Below are 21,626 nucleotides of genomic sequence, written 5' to 3'. Positions count from 1 at the left end.
CAGCATGGCATAAGGGGCTGAATGGAGTGTTTCTGTGCTGTATGACTCTGTGATTGGCTGCTGCTATAATGATTTCTAGTATGACTGCAGTTATATAGGACATTAGCTGAATCATTGGGAGTTGGTATTCATGGATTTACTTAAATCTCTTTTAATAACCTGTGGTTACTCATCAAGAAAGCAGGTGGGATTGACAGGTAGCATTCGTGCAATATATTGTGACACAGCAGATCTTGTAATGAAATGCCACAGTTTCTAATGTTTCTAAAGGTTTCCTGACTCACTGCATTTTTAGCTCACAAGAGACGGTGTTCATATTGGAAATAATCTTTGTCAGATTTAGTTCATTAGGGATTAAATTAGCCATGAAACTTTAATAACATCACACTGTATTCTGCCATTTGCCTCGAATTAGCAGAAATAAGTTGCTACTAAGGTTGAAAATTGTCTTTCAGCAGCACGGCAGATTAAATTTCAACAGGCAATCAAGTCTGTTGTTGCATTTGTCATTAATTTATCATTCAACAATTCAAAGTATTTGCTTTTCTGAGTATTATACAATAAGTTGGAACATTATTCAAATGCACATGGTAAAGTTAATGAAGTCTAACTTGAGAAATGGAATTGCAAGCTTATTAGTTAATTTGGCAATATAGCAATTAGCCTATTTATTGGTTGTACTTTCCATTAGTTTAGTTTATTTTAAGACTAAATTAACATTATTAAGAAGGAATTGAGAGAAATCATTGGGATAAAAGAACTATAAATTGTTCTATTGTTTGTGTTACTTACAGCCATTGATGAAAGTTAGGAAACACCATAGCATTTATTAATTTTCACTGAAAGACAGCCTTTGTTTTTAGTCATGTGTACATGCAAAATGGCCCGTAAACTTAACATCACCAAATTATCTCAGTTGTTGAAATACACCTGTAACAGCACAGATCATTGAGAAACAGCATTTAAAAACACTACAGACACTTGTTTTGAAATTGTTAGAACTGTGATGGAAATATATGAGCTATATTTTAATGTTTTATGTTACAATCTGCAGTTGAAAGTTCAAAATAAATTTTATTAAAGTACATGTATGTCACCATATACAACCCTAAGATTTATCTTCCTATTGGCATACTCAGCAAATCTGTAGAATAGTTACTAATACAGGATCAATGAAAGATCGACCAGAGTGAAGAAGACAACAAACTTTGCAAATGCAAATATAAATAAATAGCAATAAATAACGAGAACATGAGATCAAGAGATGGTCCTTAAAGTGAGATCATTAGCTGTGGGAACAATGTTGTGGAAAATTGCATCAATTTAATCTTAATGGTGAGAAATTTCATATAGACATGCACTTACAGCTAACATACTTCTCATTGATTTTAATTATACATGAAAGTTACTAATGAGGAAAAGTTGGACTAGAAGATACCCCAGTGTTGGACCCATTTTGCTAAAGACAGGTTGACCATCATTCACACACAAAACATTTAGGAGCTACAATGGTGAAAGCTGTCAAAATTTATACTTGCTCCCCCAAAGATCAAATCAGAGATGGACAATATGCTAGTCTGAATGAAGATAAACAGATTTTTTTACCTAGTTAAAATGAAAACTGAAAAACTGTTTTATAAGCCATATGTAAAAATTTGGCAGAAATTTGACGAACAAGCATAATTGCATTAGCGACCCAATAACATTTGAGAGCAATTCATTTTGATAAGGGTTTAGGTGGGAGGCACAAAATGCTGGAGGAATTCAGCAGGTCAGGAAGCATCTATGGAATTGAATAAAGAGTCAACATTTCAGATTGACACCCTTCTTCAGGACTGAGAAGGAAGGGGGAAGATGCCAGATGCCAGGGGGAAGGTGGGGGAGGGATATGAGGCTAGCTGGAAGGTGATAGGTGAAGGCAGGTGGGTGGGGAAGGTCAAGGGCTGGAGAAGAAATAATCTGATAGGAGAGGAGAGTGGACAATAGGAGAAAGGGAAGGAGGAAGGGACCCAGGGTGAAATGACTGGCAGGTGAAAAGAGATAAAAGGCCAGAGTGGGCAATAAAGGAAGGGGCAGAATTCCTCAGCCAGTTCTATCTTAACAGCGTAAAACACTGAAGGTAATTTTAATGTTATTTCCCGGACATGGATAATTACAAATTAACTTGCAACAACAGTTACAACTACTTACGTTATATATCATGTTGTGAAATAATTTCTGTCACAATAAAAGATCGTAGATTTAAATCCATGATGCTGGTAAACCCATACCGAAGAATTTGCAGGTGTCCTGCTTGTGTATTCAAATAGATTGAATTGCCAGTGGAAATTGTGAGTGGTGTATTTAGAGTTTTCACATATAAGACAGCTGCACTTGACAGTGACCATTATATTGGGTCCTGCAAAATTTCCCATCGCATTGAGGAATCTGCTAGTAATCTGTTCCACCAATGTAAATTTACATTTGGAGTTGATAGCAATGTTCATTACTTTAGGCTAATAGAAAGTAATGTTGCATACTTAAAATGTACGTTGCTTCCAGATTGCACATTTGTATCAGGTATGCTCATATTTTTTCCTTACTAACAGGAGTAAGTCTGATCCATTGAATCTACATTTGTATGTCCACAGTCCCTTTTCCCCACTAATCTCTCTTTAACCTATTCTCTGTCACAAGTTTGCCAGTCTCATCCTCCCCACACCCCACCCCAGTTCTCCTGCCAACTACTTGTATTGAAGGAAATCTACTGTAGTTAATAACTTTTGCATATTTGTTTTACCACAAGAATATGATAGAAGTTAACTATTCAGAACTGAAACTCTGGGGACTTTTGCTTTATTGAAGTTATCAGTGGGAACCTCTTTGTCCAATGGAGTTTCTCAAGATCTTTGTTAGGTTCTTATAACTATAATTTCAGAAATTAATTAATTTAAAAATATGGGTTGTAATTGCTTAGATTCGTGACCAGGGTTGGAACCCTTCATGCATAGGATTACTTTTCCCATACATGGTTGTCAAGCCTGCCGTTTCTATCTACTTGCCTCGTGTTTGAAGCTCAGGAGAAACGTACACAAGGTGCAACGGAACTTCACAGTAACAAATTATCAAACAAAGGCATTCGAGATAATTTATACTAATATCAATAGGTCAGCCTATTGTTGTAAGTGAGCTGTGAACTTGCAACAAACATATTTTCCAGAATGCAATTAAAGTAGCAAAGCCAGTAGCTTATTTATTTGGAAAGTAACTACAACGTTACACAATATCTATTTTAAAATCAGAACTCCCACATGAACACAAGAGATTATGCAGAACCAATGTGCTGATTTCTGCAGGTTTATGCAAGTTATGCAAACGGAATCCACCTCAGTCACAAGCAGGTGTGAGACTCCAGGCTGATGGACAGGAGGATTGGTGTTGTTCTTGTACAAAACCGGACACTGATCCTTCTGAATTTTGAGGGGAGAAAGGCAAGCTGAAGTACTCTGTGATTGACATTTCAGTAGGAAATGACTTCATCTCAAGGACCAATATATAATTTTGATAGAGGTTGATAGATTCTCGATTGGACAGGGCATGAGAGGATAGGGGAGAAGGCAGGGGATTGAAGCTTAGGGGGAAAATGGATCAGCCATGATGAAATAGTGGAGAAGACTCAATGGGCCAAATGGCCTAATTCTGATCTTGTATATCTTACGGTTTTTTGGTCTTATAATCTGATGGTGGAAATATACTATTATTTATTCATAGTTTTATGTAAATTAGCCACTTATAATTGCAAAGTCTATGTTTGATTTTAAAAAAATATACCACTGATAATAAAAAAGACAGAGGTTGGCAGGTCAGAAGACATCTGTGGAATGACAGAAACACTGTTTCAGACTGATGACTTTTCATCAGGGCTAGCTCTTAAAAATGTTTCACTACAAACTGTCTACATGCATTTGTCACCTCAATTTCCCACTGCCGTGCTCACACCAACCTGCCTCTGCCTAGACATGCTGCAGTTTGCTCACTATGGGCCACCCCCAATTTTGTCATTGAACCCCCAATTTGGCGAAAAGTTATTAACTTGAAACAAATGCTTCTTCCTCCGTTGATGCCGCCTGACCTGCTGAGCACTTGCAGTTTTCTACCATCTGCAGTATCTTTCTTTTGGCTGACCCTGTTGAGCTTGCCTTCAGTAAAGAGAAACAAAAATATTATGCTGAATCTTTCAACACCTGGCCTACAGTTCTGTTTCTCCTGTGCACTCACTTGAGGCTGATGAGCTCGTGCCCTTTCAGTCAGGAGGTAAGGTACCAAAGATGATCAGACTGCAGGTGATGATGTGCAGTGGCCCCACCCTAGAACATTCTGGAAATATTTTGACAGGAGGCAAAGCTTAGAGCAGAACTTTGTCATTGTTAAATTTGGCAATGATATGAAGAGTTTCTGAATGTCTCTGATAGTCAGTGACATATAACAACTATTGAATTATTGTTAAAACCTTTAAAATCACAAAGGATAAAGTTAATAAAAACATTAACATACTTGCAGGTAACTAACATACATATGAAATAGGAACGGGTGTATTTCACTTGGCCTCTTCTTTGATTGCTTAATAAAACCATGGCTGATTTGATAGCAACATTATCTTCATGTTCCTGACTATCCCGTTACCCCTTGTTTATCAAGAATCACTCTTCTTTACCTTAAGAATATTTAGACTTTGTGCCCATTACACTTTGAGGTAGAAAGTTCTGAAGACTTACAGATCTCAGAGGGAAAAAGACAAAAAGCACAATCTCTGCCTCAACCGACCAATGCTTTATTTTTAAGCCCTGTAACTGCAGCAGACTCTATGCCAACCAACAGGCCTCATCCTAGGGGTGACTCAAAGTCTAACTCAGCCTAAGTGTTGAGTGGTAATCTTCCAGTCTTGCAAGACTGTGCGAATCCCAGAATTCCTTATTTAATAGTGCATGTAAGGGAAGTCCAGGTCTTACTGAAATTCCAGTGGCTCAAAGTCTGCAGTTCCAATAGGAACCACCAGATCCAGCCAGTGTAGTAACATGTAGTATATTCCAGCCACTGGTGCACAGTTAAGATTTTCTGTTATGATCCTGTGACATTGTAGTCATTGGCAGATTCAAGACAATTCATGGGATTAACTGAATTAAAACTTTAACACAAACCCAAACAGCATGTCAAGGTGCGAAGTTCTGACTCCCTTTTTGTTATTCCTTTCTTGTGGCAAAGTCCTCAACATCACAAAGAGGGAAATATTTATCAATTTCGAGAGATTCTTGATTAGTGAGGGGTGAGAGGATAGTCAGGAGCGTGAGGATGAGGTTGCAATCAAAACAGTCATGGTTTTATTAAACAATCAAACAAGACATGCCCTTGTTTGTAATTCATAAGCATGGTAATTATCCGTAAGTGTTTTAATCCTTCAGTTAACTTTATCCATTGTGATTTAAAATTTTTTTTAGCAACTATTATTGTTTAATAACAGGACCATAGGCCTGAAAGAATCAGCATAATTTTTAAGTGACACACATCAAAGTTGCTGGTGAACGCAGCAGACCAGGCAGCATCTCTAGGAAAAGGTACAGTCGACGTTTCGGGCCGAGACCCTTCGTCAGGACTAACTGAAGGAAGAGCTAGTAAGAGATTTGAAAGTGGGAGGGGAAGGGGCAAATCCTCCCTGGGCCTCCTGGCCCATGATCCTCTCATATCCCTTTTGCCAATCACCTGTCCAGCTCTTGGCTCCATCCCTCCCCCTCCTGTCTTCTCCATTCATTTCTCCCCCTCCCACTTTCAAATCTCTTACTAGCTCTTCCTTCAGTTAGTCCTGACGAAGGGTCTTGGCCTGAAACGTCGACTGTACCTCTTCCTAGAGATGCTGACTGGCCTGCTGCGTTCACCAGCAACTTTGATGTGTGTTGCTTGAATTTTCACCATCTGCAGAATCCCTCGTGTTTAAGCATAATTTTCAAGTCTCTTTAATGAAGATGTCAGGGTCAGGCAAAGGAAAAATACTGCAGATCGTGGAAAGCCTGTGCTCAACAGGTCAAGCAGATTGAATGGAGGGAGAAGCTCCTGTTTCAAGTTAACAACATCTCACCAGATCTGCCAGGACTGTTTTACTGTCTGTTAGTAAGGACGTCAATGAAAATGGGTCAGACACATTATCTCCATTATCTCTCAGCTATTAGATTGTATTTTGGCCTTCGTCTTTCAATAATCTTGGTGTGAGTGAGCCTCAGTGATGTAAATTTTTTCATTTAGTTAACTAGCAGATCAGCACACATGCTCCTCCAGTTTCATTATCCGCAATTTTATTTGAACATTAACAAATATTTTTTGGGATGGGAGAATTTTTATAAAATTTGTGATTTTGAAAAACAAATCATGAGGAAAAAAGCATGAAAGTTAAGAGAATATTTCCTACCTTGCAGCAGTCTAGGATAAATTCAGAAATGGATACCTGCACATTTTCAAAGCTTTAATCTTGGGAAAATCAGAGGCATTTTTAATTAGAATGGGATTGTGGTAATGTAACCCCATAAAATGTCAAATCCAATGGATAAACAGCTCAAAGTTAAGAAAAGACAACAAAGGGCAAATTGTTTCAGTAATTTTATGCTTTCTGCTTCCCAGAGCTAAACTCAGGGTTGTGGACGTTTCTATTTAGTGCTTCTTTCTATGTTAAAGTTGTATTTCTTTCACCAGATCTGCATTTTTTTTCAAGATATAACCATAACATTTAAATCTTCTCTATTAATATCAAGGAACAGAGCAAAATTGTTCACAGGTTGTTCACTGATCATCTATAGTTTAATTTGATAGTATAACAAACTGGAGGAAGTTAATGGATTTTAAAGAAAGCTTGCAAATTCTACTTCAGTTGGTAGAATTGCATAGGACAATATCCTTAGACCAGCCATCTTCAACTTGATAAGTTACCTTTTCTCTGTCCTAAAACTAGGCCAGACAATTTCAGCCAACACACAAGATACTGCAGGAACTCAGCAGGCCAGGCAGCATCTATGGAAAATAGAACAGTCAATGTTTTGGGCCAAGATTGATCAGCAGGACTGGAGAAAAATAGATGAGGAGTAGAGTTAAAAGATGGGGGAAGGAGGGAGAAACAGAAGATAATAGGTGAAACCGGAAGAGGGAGGGGTGAAGTAAAGAGCCGGGAAGTTGATTGGTGAAAGAGATACAGGGCTGGAGAAGGGGGAATCTAATAGGAGAGGACAGAAGGCAATGGATAAAAGAAAAGGGGAGAGGAGCACCAGAGGGAGGCGATGGGAAGGCAAGGTGAGAGGGAAAAGAGGGTGGGGAATGTTGAAGGAGACTGGTGGCCATTACCTGAAGTTTGAGAAATCGATGTTCATGCCATCAGGTTGGAGGCTACTTGGATGGAATATAAGATGTTGCTCCTCCAACCTGAGTGTGGCCACATTGTGACAGTAGAGGAAGCCATGGATAGGCTTATTGGAATGGGAAGTGGAATTAAAATGGGTCGCCACTGGGAGATGGCGCTTTTTCTGGCGGACGGAGCGTAGGTGCTCGGCAAAGCAGTCTCCCAATTTATGTTGGGCCTCACCAACATACAGGAGGCCACACCGTGAGCACTGGACACAGTAAATGACCCCAACAGACTCACAGGTGAAGTGTTGCCTCACCTGGAAGGACTGTTTGGGGCTCTGAATGGTAGTGAGGGTGTAGGTATAGGGGCAGGTATAGCACTATTTCCACTTGCCAGGTTAAGTGCCAGGAGGGAGATGACTGGGGAGGGACAGGTGTACAAGGGACTCATGTAAGGAGCGATCCCTGCTGAAAGCAGAATGTGGGGGAGGGGAGGGAAGACGTGGTTGGTGGTGGGATTCCATTGGAGATGGCAGATGTTCCAGAGAATTATGTGCTGAATGCAGAGGCTGGTAGGATGGTAGGTGAGGACAAGAGCAGGGACACCAGTCACCCCAACCATAGATTGTTTCAGCTGCTTCCATCTGGCAAACGGTACCGTAGCATTAAAGCCAGGACAAACAGGCTACGGGACCGCTTCTTTCTACAAGCCATTAGACTTATAAATTCACATGTCTGTACATTGTGACAGAGTCATAATACAAAGATTTTTACTCCCTCATGTTGTGGAATGGATGTAAGATTTAAATAAATTCAAATTCTCTAAATCATGCTATGTAAATCTAGTAATTCCAAGGAGCGCTTGACAATGGGTGCTTCTCAGAATAACATGAACTACTTGATATGAAGCTGTTGCAGAAAGAACATGGGACTAAAATGGAGAACTCTACCAAGTGTGTAAGAGTGAATGGCAAGGGGAAGTACCTGGTCAAATTTCTGAAATAGCTCAGTTCAACTCAGAAATTGTTGTAATTCCATTCCATGCTGGAACTAAATTATCTTCAGTTACATTGTACTGGAAAGAAATAGACTTTTACATCTGAACATCTGTAGTTTGTGTCTAACTGCTTGTTGCTATTTCAAAAAACTTCTAATTTTCAATAACTGCTGATGCTTTATGAAACATGGTATTTCCAAAATGAGGTTTTAAGAAGCATTGACATGGGTTAATCTGTGACATCAGAAGACTTGCATTAGTTCATGATTGGGTTAATAAATTATAAACCCCGTAATATATTGAAGTGTTGGCGCGTGGCCAAGTGGTTAAGGCATTCGTCTAGCGATCTGAAGGTCGCTAGTTCGAGCTTTGGCTGAGGCAGCGTGTTGTGTCCTTGAGCAAGGCACTTAACCACACATTGCTCTGTGACGACACCGGTGACAAGTCGGGTCCTAGTGCCCTTCCCTTGGACAACATCAGTGCCATGGAGAGGGGAGACTTGCAGCATGGGCAACTGCCAGTCTTCCATACAACCTTGCCCAGGCCTGCGCCCTGGAAACCTTCCAAGACGCAAATCCATGGTCTCATGAGACTAATGGATGCCTATAAATATATTGAAACAAACACGTAATGGAGTCATGCAGTCATAAAGTAATACAGCATGGAATCATGAAGAAACTAACAAATTTTTCTTTATTTTCCAGAGCACCAACAATTTGAATGTTTCCATAACAGCTCAAAACGTGGATTGTTATGATAATGGAATAATTTGCATGAAGTCCCTTATTATTTCTGTTGGAAACACTCATCTTAATTTTAATGACAACTCTGGGAAACCAGTAAGTGTCCAAATTGATCCAGATCTTTTTCTTTTTTTTTGTCTCATAAATATCCAAAAATTATAATTTTCTGCTTCTACATTTCTAATCTCATATCACCCCAACCACCTGACCTTATGGATTTGTTTTGTGGTGGGAATCGATTTGCTAGGTTTAGAAGCACCAATTAACAACATCTTTAATACAACGGATTATCTCACAATGCGTCGCTAAGGTACTACTAAAGCAAAGCATTGATACTGAACCAGCAACAAAGGAAACATGAGGGCAAAGAATCAAAACCTTGGTGAAAAGGATAGAGTTGAAAGAAATGTGGGAGAAGTTTTCGAAGAGAATCTTGGAACTTCAAGCCATGATACCTGAAGGCTTTTGCATCTTTGAAGGATTTTACATTTTTGGCATCTTTGTGTAAGATATTGATGAGGCTTAATTTGGAGTATTGTGTGCAGGTTTGGTTACCTACCTACAAGAAAGATGTAAATAAGATCGAACGAGTACAGAGAAAATTTACAAGGATGTTGCAGGGTCTGGATGACCTGAGTGATAAACAAAGATTAAATAGGTTAGGATTTTATTCCTTGGAATATCATAGATTGAGAGGAGATTTGATAGAGATGTACAACATTATGAGGGGTAGAGATTGGGTAAATGCAAGCAGGCTTTTCCCCATTGAGGTTGGGTGGGACTATAACTAGAGGTCATGAGTTAAGAGTGAAATGTACAAAGCTCAAGGGGAACATGAGGTGAAACTTCTTCACTCAGAGAGTCATGAGAGTGTGGAAAGAGTTGTTTGAGCAAGTGGTGCATGCGAGCTTAATTTCAACGTTGAAGAGAAGTTTGGATAGGTACATGGATGGTAGGGGTATGGAGGGCTATGGTCCTGGTGCAGGTTGATGGGAGTAGGTAGTTTAAATGGTTCAGCATGGATCATTTAAAATAGTCTGTTTCTGTGCTGTACTTTCCTATGACTTAATTAAGTTAAACAAATTAAAGTGCAAACAATTCAGACTGGTCAAGGAACACTGAGGCTGTCTGCAAGAAGGGTCAGAACCGTCTCTATTTCCTGAGGAGAATGAGGTCCTTTAACATCTGCCGGAAAATGCTGAGGATGTTCTACGAGTCTGTGGTGGCCAGTGCTATCATGTTTGCTGTTGTGTGCTAGAGCAGCAGACTGAGGGTAGCAGACACCAACAGAAACAACATAGAAAGCATAGAAAAACAAACATAGAAAACTCATTCGTAAGGCCAGTGATGTTGTGGGGATGGAACTGGACTCTCTGACAGTGGTGTCTGAAAAGAGGATGCTGTCCAAGTTTCATGCCATCTTGGACAATGTCTCCCATCCACGACATAATGGTTGGGCACAGGAGTACATTCAGCCAGAGACTCATTCCACCGAGATGCAACACAGAGCGTCATAGGAAGTCATTCCTGCCTGTGGCCATCAAACTTTACAACTCCTCCCTTGGAGGGTCAGACACCCTGAGCCAATAGGCTGGTCTTATTTCCTGGCATTATTTCCTTATGGACTTATTTCCTGGCATAATTTACATATTACTATTTAACTATTTATGGTTTTATTACTATTTATTGTTTATAGCACAACTGTAATGAAAACCAGTTTCCCCTGGGATCAATAAAGTATGACTAGGACTATAATAAAGTTCCTGTTCACCATGGCAGCTAAGAATTTTAAATTGAAGCAATTAAATAAACTTGAATTTTTAAAAAAAGCCAGTCTTAATAATGTTAATAATTCTATTGTATTGTTATATAAAAAAGCATCTGGTTTCTTAATATCCTTCAGGGAAAGAAATCTAGTGTCACCAAGTAAATAAGGATGTAATTTTTTTTCCCATTCTATTCATGTGTGACTCTAAACGTTTAACTACCTTTCCAGGGCAATTGGGGATGAACATGAACAGTAAATGCATATTTAAATGATAACAATGTCCAGACCCCACAAATAAATAAATCAATAAAATAACAGATGAATTTATTTGTTAAGAAGGTTACTGCAGCCCATATTGTGATTGGAAGACCAGAAGACTGGAGTTCGCTTTGTTACTAGAATGGCAGCTCTCATACCTGTAGGGTTTTGCCTACAAGTTTCCTCTTACTTTGAGTGAGTCACATGATGTGAACTTTCTTCAGGGAGCCTGCTCCCATCTGATTTGTGAAGCCCAGCACAGGGACTTCCGGGTGTAGGTAACAAGTCCCACAGGGCCAACAGAATCATCAGTACAGAAGCACAAATTACTCACTTGATTATAGATCTATTTTCCAGTAAACATTCTGATTTATTTCATGTGTTGCACAGGCAACTCTCACAAAGGATTGTAGTGAAGTCACAGAAGTTAACCATTATCACTCAAAGTCAGGATGGAAGCCAGGACAGTGTCCATACTGAAAGTCTGTTACCCGCCCTACTCTCACCGATTTTTGTTTCATCAAAATCCCGTTAAACTTAAAGTTCCTTTTCCTTTTTCCAAGATTGTCCGTGTTCCACAGATTCACTTTATAAGAAGAATATTAGATTTAGTGTTTGATTATATACCTTTGAATGCAGTTCTGGCATATCAGTAGTGTAGTGATTAGCACAATGCTTTACAGTACAGGTGACTAAGTTCAATTCCCACTGTTGGCCTGTAAGGAGTTGGTACGTTCTCTCCGTGACCTTGTGGTTTCCTCTGGGTGCTCCAGTTTCCTCCCATGGTCAAAAGATGTACTGATTGATAGGTTAATTGATCATTGTAAATTGTCTTGTGATCCTGTGATTAGGCTAGGGTTAAATTGGGGGATTGCTCGGTGGCAAGGCTTGAAGGGCCAGAAGGGTCTATTTCACACTGTTTCTCAATAAATAAATAAATGCCTAATTTATTGTGAACGATGTTTTTGGTGATCTGCAACCTGAATATGAAATGAATTACTGCCATCCAAAAACATTTGATTTCAGTACAGTGAATAATGCAACAGAAAGGATCAAACATATTTTCACATTTGCTTACCCAGTACAATATGACAATGAAAAATTATTACAATAAGCAGTGTGTTGTATTTATTTTGCAATGTTAGTTGCTAAGGTTACTATTCAGGACGCAGTTAGTTTATCTGTAATATAGTGGATTCTAGTTAATTGGAATGCATCGGGACCAGTACATTTTGACTCAATTAAACATAAATTTCCACTGAGCCCCAATCAGCCAAAGTTTCATGGAAATAACTAAAAATGCATAAGAAGACAAACTACCATTTAACTGACTAAAAATATGTATTTGAATGAAATACAAAACAAATTAGAACACTACCAATACCATTACAGTACCATAAAACTGTAGTTCCTAACACCTCTCAATGGAGGAATTCATCCATTGTACACTGCGTGTTCTTTTGATCAACTGTAGTGTGGACAATGGACTCCCTTTATGCATTGCTACCAATGATTGCATCTTCCAAATCTTCTTTTTCATTGTAACATTCAAGATGATTGTCGAAACCTTCACACTGTTCATAGGTCCGAACTTGTTGAATTAGTGAAATAGTTTCACTTTCACTTCTGGCCATTTTTGGCATCTCCAAGCCTGATTGCTTGAAACCACAGAGCAAATCAGTTCCCAACGGTTGTACTGCTTATTCCTTGACAGCTATCAGTAGCAAAAATCTCTGTTTTTTGAACATAAACACATGCAACTGATGCTGTATAAAAATTGTTTGCTCTGAGCACAGTGTTGTGTCTAATGGCCACTCACATGCTAGTCAGAAACTTGAACAGTCTCTTGGCCCAATTAAGTGGCATCGTGTCACAAATAAATGAAGAGAATTCTGGCTATTTTTTTGGATTAGTTTTTATTCTTTAAGAATTGTCCCAATCTTGGCTGTCCCAGTTAACTGATGACCCAATTAACCAGAATCCACTGAAAATGACTAATAGTATACTGGGGAACAGGACAACTGTTCTACCAATAAAGGCTTTAATGATACAGGTTACAAACTTTATCTTTCAGTCAAAATGTTCTTAAGAAACCTGCAAACAGGCAGACAGTATTAACTCTTCAATGTGCTTGTTGTTCCTCCTAGACTCTGTCTGGAGTGAGAAGGGAAACCAAAGATTTTCAGCTGTGGAAGGCAGGTTACTACTCAGTGGTATACTATCCAGAGCTGGAGATTACAGTGTTCTGGGATAAAAAGACAACGATTCACATTCAGGTCGGACCCCAGTGGCAGGTAGGTAGTCTTGTTCAATTTAATCTCACCCAGCTGAAGCGTATTAAGTTAACAAACTGAAGGAAACAATTGACCATACCAAATGGAAAATATCAAAGTTAAGGTTTACTGATACAGGTTATCAGACCCCAGCTTGTGTTCAGATGGCTAGCTACTTATGACTCCATTGCTCCCCTCTTTTGAGCCACAGCCATCTTGAGGCCCTCTCTGCCGCATCGGTGGTACTGCGGATGGCTCTCCCCTTCCTCTCTCCCTCGATGCCCAAAATGCTGAAGGCCCTAACTAAAGAACGGGCTATGAATCCCCTACAACCAACCTCCACTGGGAGACACCTCGCTCTCTATCCAGCCTGCTGACAGTTGCTGACCAGTCCTGCGTACTTGGAGAGCTTCCTTTCAAAGGCCTCTTCCAAGCGATCTTCCCATGGGACTGTCAGCTCCCTACCTTCTGTCCAAGACCTCTTTCAGAGTCGATGCCTCCAGGAGACACGGTACATCATTAAAGACCCCTCACACCCTCTCCATGAACTGTTTGTTCTTCTGCCATCAGGCAAACGTTACAGGAGCATCAAAACTAAAACCACAAGGCTACTAAACAGCTTCCTCCCACAGGCAGTCAGACTGCTAAATAGCTGCTCTACCTGACTCTGCTTTGGACACTTTTAACTTGCACTGGACACTTATAACTGATTTAACTGACATGTGGCTGTTGTGTTTTACTATTTATTGTTATGTTTATTATTTAGTGTTGCATTTGTTATGTTATGATTGCACTGCCCCTGAGAAACGCTGTCTCATTCTGCCCTGCAGAGCTGATGTACGGTTAGAATGACAATAAAGTTTTTTGATTCTTTGAATCTATAACCTGTAGATACATACCATCATGAAATGCAAGACTAAGCTTTGAAGCAACACGCACAAAATGCTGGAGGACCTCGGGTCCTGACGAAGGGCCTTGGGCCAAAACTTCAACTGTTTTCTCTTTTCCAGAAATGCTGATGCTTGGATTTCCAACATCTGTTGATTTTTTTTTCTCTGGTGTTTGTGCTCCTAAGTTTTGAAAGTAGGTGGGACAAAATCCTAACCTGAATTTGAATTCCTATCTCGCTCTTTAAAATCCAGGTCTGGCCCTTGACTCTGGATTGAAGGCTCACTACTTTAATTGGCTGCCATTCAAACAGCATTCCCAATCATACTCCCTCCTACAGCAGTACAATCTACCACCAGCCTGTGTTATTAATGGGTAACTGCACAGCAGTGCGGCAGATAACACTGCTGCCCCAAGTTCAGTCCTGATGTCTGGAACTGCCCAAGTAGAGCGCACACCTTCTCACCGTGATTGTGTGCATTACCTCGGAGTCATTTGATTTCCTCTCTCACCCCAAACACGTGCAGATTGGTAGGATAATTCATTCGTATGATTGTTCTTGGCAAATTTTTCTACAAAAGCTGTTTAGAAACATAGAAAAATCGAAAACCTACAGCCCGATACAGGCCCTTCGGCCCACAAAGCTGTGTTGAACATGTCCTTACTATAGAAATTACCTTGGGATACCCGTAGCCCTCTATTTTTCTAAGCTTCTATCCGTTAGTCTTGCGAGACCATGGATCTGCACCTGGAAAGTCTTCACTCTCCAGGGCGCAGGCCTGGGCAAGGTTGTATGAAAGACCTGCAGTTGCCCATGCTGCAAGTCTCCCCTCTCCATGAGACCAATGTTGTCCAAGGGAAGGGCATTAGGACTCATACAGCTTGGCACCAGTGTCGTCACAGAGCAATGTGTGATTAAGTGCCTTGCTCAAGGACACAACACGTTCCCTCGGCTGGGGCTCGAACTCACGACCTTCAGGTAGCTAGTCCAATGCCTTAACCACTTGGCCACGTGGCCACACAAGGATCCTATCCAGGACTCTCCTAAAAACCCTGCCGTATCTGCCTCCACCAGCATTGCCGGCAGCCCATTTCACGCACTCATCACTCTCTGCGAGAAAGAACTTACCCCTGACATCTCCTCTGTACCTACTCCCAAACACCTTAAAACTGTGCCCTCTCGTGCTAACCATTTCAGCCCTGGGAAAAAAGCCTCTGACTATCCACAGGATCAATGCCTCTCATTATCTTATACACTTCTATCAGGTCACCTCTCATCCTCTGTCACTCCAAAGGGAAAAGGCCAATTTCACTCAACGTATTCTCATAAGGCATGCTTCCCAATCCAGGCAACATCCTTGTGAATCTCCTCTGCACCCTTTCTATAGCTTCCACATCCTTCCTGTAGTGAGGTGACCAGAACTGAGCACCGTATTCCAAGTGGGGTCTGATCAGGGTCCTATATAGCTACAGCATTACCTCTTGGCACCTAAACTCAATCCCACGATTGATGAAGGCCAATGCACCGTATGCCTTCTTAACCACAGAATCAACCTGCGTAGCAGCTTCGAGTGTCCTATGGACTCGGACCCCAAGATCCCTCTGATCCTCCACACTGCCAAGAGTCTTACCATTAATACTATATTCTGCCATCGTATTTGACCTACCAAAATGAATCACTTCACACTTACCTGGGTTGAACTCCATCTGCCACTTCTCAGCCCAGTTTTGCATCATATTGATGTCCTGCTGTAAACTCTGACAGCCCTCCACACTAGCCACAACACCCCCAACCTTGGTGTCATCAGAAAATTTACTAACCCATCCCTCCACTTCCTCATCCAGGTCATTTATAAAAATCACAAGGAGTAAGGGTCCCAGAACAGATCACTGAGGCACACCACTGGTCACCGACCTCCATGCAGAATATGACCCGTCTACAACTATTCTTTGCCTTTTGTGGGCAAATCAGTTCTGGATCCACAAAGCAATGTCCCCTTGGATCCCATGCCTCTTTACTTTATTAATAAGCCTTGTGTGGGGTACCTTATCAAATTCTTTGCTGAAATCCATACATCTACTGCTTTACCCTCATCAATGTGATTAGTCACATCCTCAAATTTAATCAGGTTCGTAAGGCACGGTGTGCCTTTAACAAAGCTATGCTGACTATTCCTAATCATATTATGCCTCTCCAAATGTTCATAAATCCTGTCTCGCAGGATCTTTTCCATCAACTTACCAACCACTGAAGTAAGACTCACTGGTCTATAATTTCCTGGGCTATCTCTATTCCCTTTCTTGAATAAGGGAACAACATCCGCAACCCTCCAATCCACTGGAACCTCTCCCGTCCCCATTGATGATGCAAAGATCATCGCCAGAGGCTCAGCAATGTCCTTCCTTGCCTCCCACAGTAGCCTGGGGTACACCTCGTCTGGTCCCAGTGACTTATCCAATTTGATGCTTTCCAAAAGCTCCAGCACATCCTCCTTCTTAATATCTATACAGTAGCTTTTCAGTCCACTGTAAGTCATCCCTACAATCGCCAAGATACTGAAGCAAATTATTCATTAAGTATCTCGTGTTCATTAAGTACCTCAGTATTCGTTAAGTACCAATGGTTTGCCATTGGCTTCTTCTGGGCAGTGTCTTTACAGGATGGGTGACTCCAACCATTATCACTACCCTTCAGAGATTGTCAGGCTGGTGTCAATGGTCACATAACCAGAACTTTTTGATAAAAAGATCCTGTCTGTTGTGCTGGATGGAGTGGAGGTGCTCGACGAAGCAGTCCCCCAATCTGCCCCTCTGCCCCTTCCCTCTTCAATCCTGACGAAAGGTTCCGGCCCGATACGTTGACTGATCATTTCCACGGATGCTGCCCGACCTGCTGAGTTCCTCCAGTGTGTTGTGAATGTTGCTTTGAACTCAGCATATGCAGAGTATTTTGTGTTTATGATGTTCAAGAAGATGTTTCTTGTTATTATATGCATTTGTGTAGAAGAGATCTTTACTGTGTCAACTGAGTCTATAATGGCATCATATACAGCAGTGTGCAAAGGTTTCAGTGAATTATGGACCTGGACCCCAAGATCCCTCTGAACTTCAATGCTATTGAAGTTGGGGTTCCCAAACTTTGTTATGCCGTGGAGCCTTACGATTAACAATAGGGTCCATGGACTTCAGGTTGGGAACCCCTGTGCTAAACGGTCTACCATTAACTGTATGCTGACCTCCCAAAATGCAACTCCTCACACTTGCCTAGGTTAAACTCCATCTGTCACTTCTCTGACTATCACTTCATCTATAACTGATCTATATTCTGCTGTATCCTTTGATAATAGCTTACACTATCGAAAATGCATCAGTCATTCACAAGCTTGCTAATCTAACTTTTCACATTTTCATCCTAATCATTGATATATATCACAAACAAGAGAGATCCTAGCACTGATCCTTGCAGAACACCACGGACTCTAGTCGGAATAACAGCCTTCCACCCCTTGTCTGTAGAGGACAGAGAGATTGCCCTCCCTCTGTCCCCTACAGACAAACCAGTTTTGAATCCAACCTTGCAATTTACCCTGGATCCTATGCATCTTTATCCTCTGAATCAACCTACCACAAGGGACCTTATGAAATGCCTCACGAAGGTCTATGTAGTAACATCCACTGTCCGACCATCATCTAATTCTTCGTCATTTCCTCAAAAAACTTGATCACCTTTGTATGGTGTGACCTGCCCTGCACAAGTCCATGCCGACTGCCCTAAGCAGGCCATACCAATCCTAATGAATATAAATCCATATCTCTCAGGATCCTCTCCAATGGCTTCCTGATCACTGATATTCAGCTCATGGGCCTTTAATTATCTTGATTACCCTTATTTCCTTTCTTGAGTAAAGACACATTTTCTACTGTCCAGTCCCCAGGGACCTCACCTGTTGCTAGAGAGGACAAAAAGTTAAAGCCCCAGGAATCTCCTCACTTGCTTATTTCACTATTCTGGGAAATACGCCCAGGAGAATGGAGGGAAAGGCCGGTGCTTAGCTTGCTGTTCTGTGAGGTTTACTTGTCTCTGTGAGGTCTACTCGTCACTGTGAGATTTACTCGTCTCTGTGCTGAACTGAGGCCGTGGCCAGCAGCTAACGAGCTCTTGGATCGGCTGCAATGATGACCAGCTTCATGACTGCGGACTCACTTTTGTGAAATTCAGTTCGGAATGTTGTTTGCTTACTTTTATCATTTGCAAGATTTGTTTTTGTTTTCTGCACATGGGGTGTTTGACTTTTTTTAAAAATGGGTTCTATTAGGTTTCTTTGTTTTGTGGCTGTGTATAAGGAGACAAATGTCAATGTTGTACAATGTATATACACTGATAATAAATGTACTTTGAACTTTGGTGGAAGGGGACTTAGGCCAGAGTGGAACAATCACTGGGTCAACATGCAGCAGCTACATAATGAATGAGTGAATTCTAGACAGTTGTGTTATAATAATAATTGTTATTCCAACTGTTGACAGGGTAAACTAACGGGATTGTGTGGAAATTTTGACAAAATCACAGGGAATGACATGACAACATCAAGCAACATGGAAGTAAGCAATGCCCAGTCTTTTGGAGATAGCTGGGCTCTTGGACAGGTATGAATGATAAAGGGTGTAATGTAGAAAGAGTGGAGTTTTGAGGCAGTCTATTGCAGTTAATGGTAATTGCATTAGTCATTTGGGTTTTAGTGAAATCTGCAGGGCAGCCTCTCAAACTTGGTCTAGGGGTTCCCTGCTTCTTCTAAGCCATGGACCAATGCCATTAAACAAGAGGTCTGTAGACTCCAGGTTGGAAAACCTTCGTCTGATTTTATAATGTGCTATGCAATTCTATTGCTTTTATAGATAAGTGAGATTTTTATACCTCAATGAGGTTAAAAAAATCTCCTCAAAGCAGTTGAACCAAGTGTTTATATTTGTTCAGGATTATAATTTTGATCCATCTAATCAGGGTTCCAACCTTTATTATGCCATGGATCAATACCATTAAGCAGATCTAAACTGAGGCCTCTGTTACTTCAAATTTATAAGCATATGAATCATTTTCTTGCCCTTTCAAGCAGCATTGCCTTTTTAAAAAGCAGAGTGGCCGAAGCTATTCACTCTGTTTCAAATGTGTAGTATTAAGTTTAAAAAAAAGCCTGAGGGATTTTTCTTCCACGTATTTTTCATTTTACGCTGAGAAACAGGATGGTCAGCAATTAGGAGAAAGACGAAAAAAAATCATGGCTCATTTGACACCTTGAGGTCATCCAGAAATAATTTGGAATTGATCTTAAAATGGCAGGTCGTTGTCCTCTATTCTCAAACAGGCAGTATTTGAACTGGGGTCATTCAGTTGTAGGGTTGTGTCATTATTTCCTTGTGTTAACACAGGAGCTTGCCATTCCTGTTGTTCATTGTGAAATTAATTGGATGGCAACCCAGCTGCGACTTCCACCCAGACTGGAAGACATTAGATGGGCTGTAAATTGTTGAGTCCCAGTGAGCCTACTCCTTGATTCAATGTGTTATTGCTGGTCAAAAATCTACTTGTAGGCCGTATCTCGGGTAATGATGAGTTTGAGTACAGAGAGGAAATTAAGAACCTGGTGGCATGGTGCGAAGACAATAACCTATCCCTCAACGTCAGCAAGATGAAGGAATTGGTTGTTGACTTCAGACGGAGTAGCGGACCGCACGACCCAATTTACATTGGTGGTGCGCAAGTGGAACAGGTCAAAAGCTTTAAGTTCCTTGGGGTCAATATCACAAATGACCTGACTGGGACCAACCAAGCAGAGTCCACTGCCAAGAAGGCCCACCAGCACCTTTACTCCCTGAGAAAGCTAAAGAAATTTGGCCTGTCCCCTAAAACCCTGACTAATTTTTATAGATGCACCATAGAAAGCATTCTTCTAGGGCGCATCACAACCTGATATGGAAGTTGTCCTGTCCAAGACCGGAAGAAGCTGCAGAAGGTCGTGAGCACGGCGCAGCACATCACACAAACCAATCTTCCGTCCGTGGACTCACTTTACACCGCACGCTGTCGGAGCAGTGCTGCCAGGATAATCAAGGACACGACCCACCCATTCAACACACCTTTCGTCCCTCTTCCCTCTGGGAGAGGGCTCAGGAGCTTGAAGACTCGTACGGGCAGATTTGGGAACAGCTTCTTTCCAACTGTGATAAGACTGCTGAACGGATCCTGACCCGGATCTGGGCCATACCCTCCAAATATTTGGACCTGCCTCTCGGCTTTTTTGCACTACCTTACTTTCCATTTTCTATTTTCTATTTATGATTTATAATTTGAATTTTTAATATCTGCTATTGATTTGTACTCCAGGGAGCGGGAAGCGCAGATCAAATATCGCTGTGATGATTGTACATTCTAGTATCAATTGGTTGGCGACAATAAAGTATAAAGTACTTGATGACTATAAGCATCTGCTAATCAGATGTGAGTGGATACTGTTAGGTACTATAACGTCATTGGGTATTTTGAATTGCTAGTTAAAATGACTGGAAAATTAACTGAAGTGGGGTGGATTGCATGGGTCTCGGAAAACTGACTAGAGAATTTGAGCAAAAGGTCAGGTTTATTCTCATTCTTTCTAGCCTGAATAAAAGCTCAGTAACTGAAGAATGCATAAACACACGAGATTCTGCAGATGTGGAAATCCAGAGTAAAATGTTGGAGGAACTCAGGAGTGACTACAGGTCTCGGCCTGAAACATTGACTGTTTCATTCCTCTCCATAGAGGCTGCCTGACCCACTAGGCTGCTCCAGCATTTTGCGTGAATTGCAGAATGCAGATTGGCAGAGGATTGGAAATCATCCAACATCTCATATGAAGGGTGACATGACAAAATCAGTTAGTCAGTACTGCAGGTGAAGATCCTAAGGCTTGAATAACAATCCTTTCCACCATGGTAATGTTCCCAGATGGCATCTGGTCCTTGTCTACTAATGGGCCTCAGCCCAGGTACCCTGATGCCTCAGTAAGGGGGTAATGGTGAGGATATGACATGAGACATCTTTGGGTTCAAGGTACTAAGGAGGACACAAGCTTTCCGATTATTTTGTGTTATGTTCTCCTACAAGGCTAAGAGTTGGTAAGATTTGAGCTGAGTAAGCCTCATTATCTAGAGTGTTATTATTGATGTAGGTTTGGAGTTTGCTCACAATTGTTTATCATAGAGACAGAGACAAATGCTATCCTTAGTTCTACACTTCTCCCAATTCCCTTTTGAAATTCTATCAATCATATTATTTACTATGGCTAATTAATTAATCCTATTCA

The 21,626-nt window shown here is 40.9% G+C and overlaps 1 protein-coding gene across 1 annotated transcript in view; it reads left to right on the top strand.

Moving 5' to 3' along the window:
• otogl (otogelin-like) overlaps positions 1-21,626 on the top strand; it is a 171,535-nt gene that overhangs the window by 67,034 nt on the left and 82,875 nt on the right. The window contains exons 26-28 of the mRNA XM_072269291.1: positions 9,061-9,195; positions 13,273-13,419; positions 18,814-18,933. Of these exons, the coding sequence (XP_072125392.1) occupies positions 9,061-9,195; positions 13,273-13,419; positions 18,814-18,933 (402 nt within the window). The remainder of the gene's footprint in view (positions 1-9,060; positions 9,196-13,272; positions 13,420-18,813; positions 18,934-21,626) is intronic.

Source organism: Mobula birostris, chromosome 9, assembly GCF_030028105.1.
Source record: "Mobula birostris isolate sMobBir1 chromosome 9, sMobBir1.hap1, whole genome shotgun sequence".
Taxonomy (NCBI): Eukaryota; Metazoa; Chordata; class Chondrichthyes; order Myliobatiformes; family Myliobatidae; genus Mobula; species Mobula birostris.
This window is presented reverse-complemented; position numbering and strand designations above follow the sequence as displayed.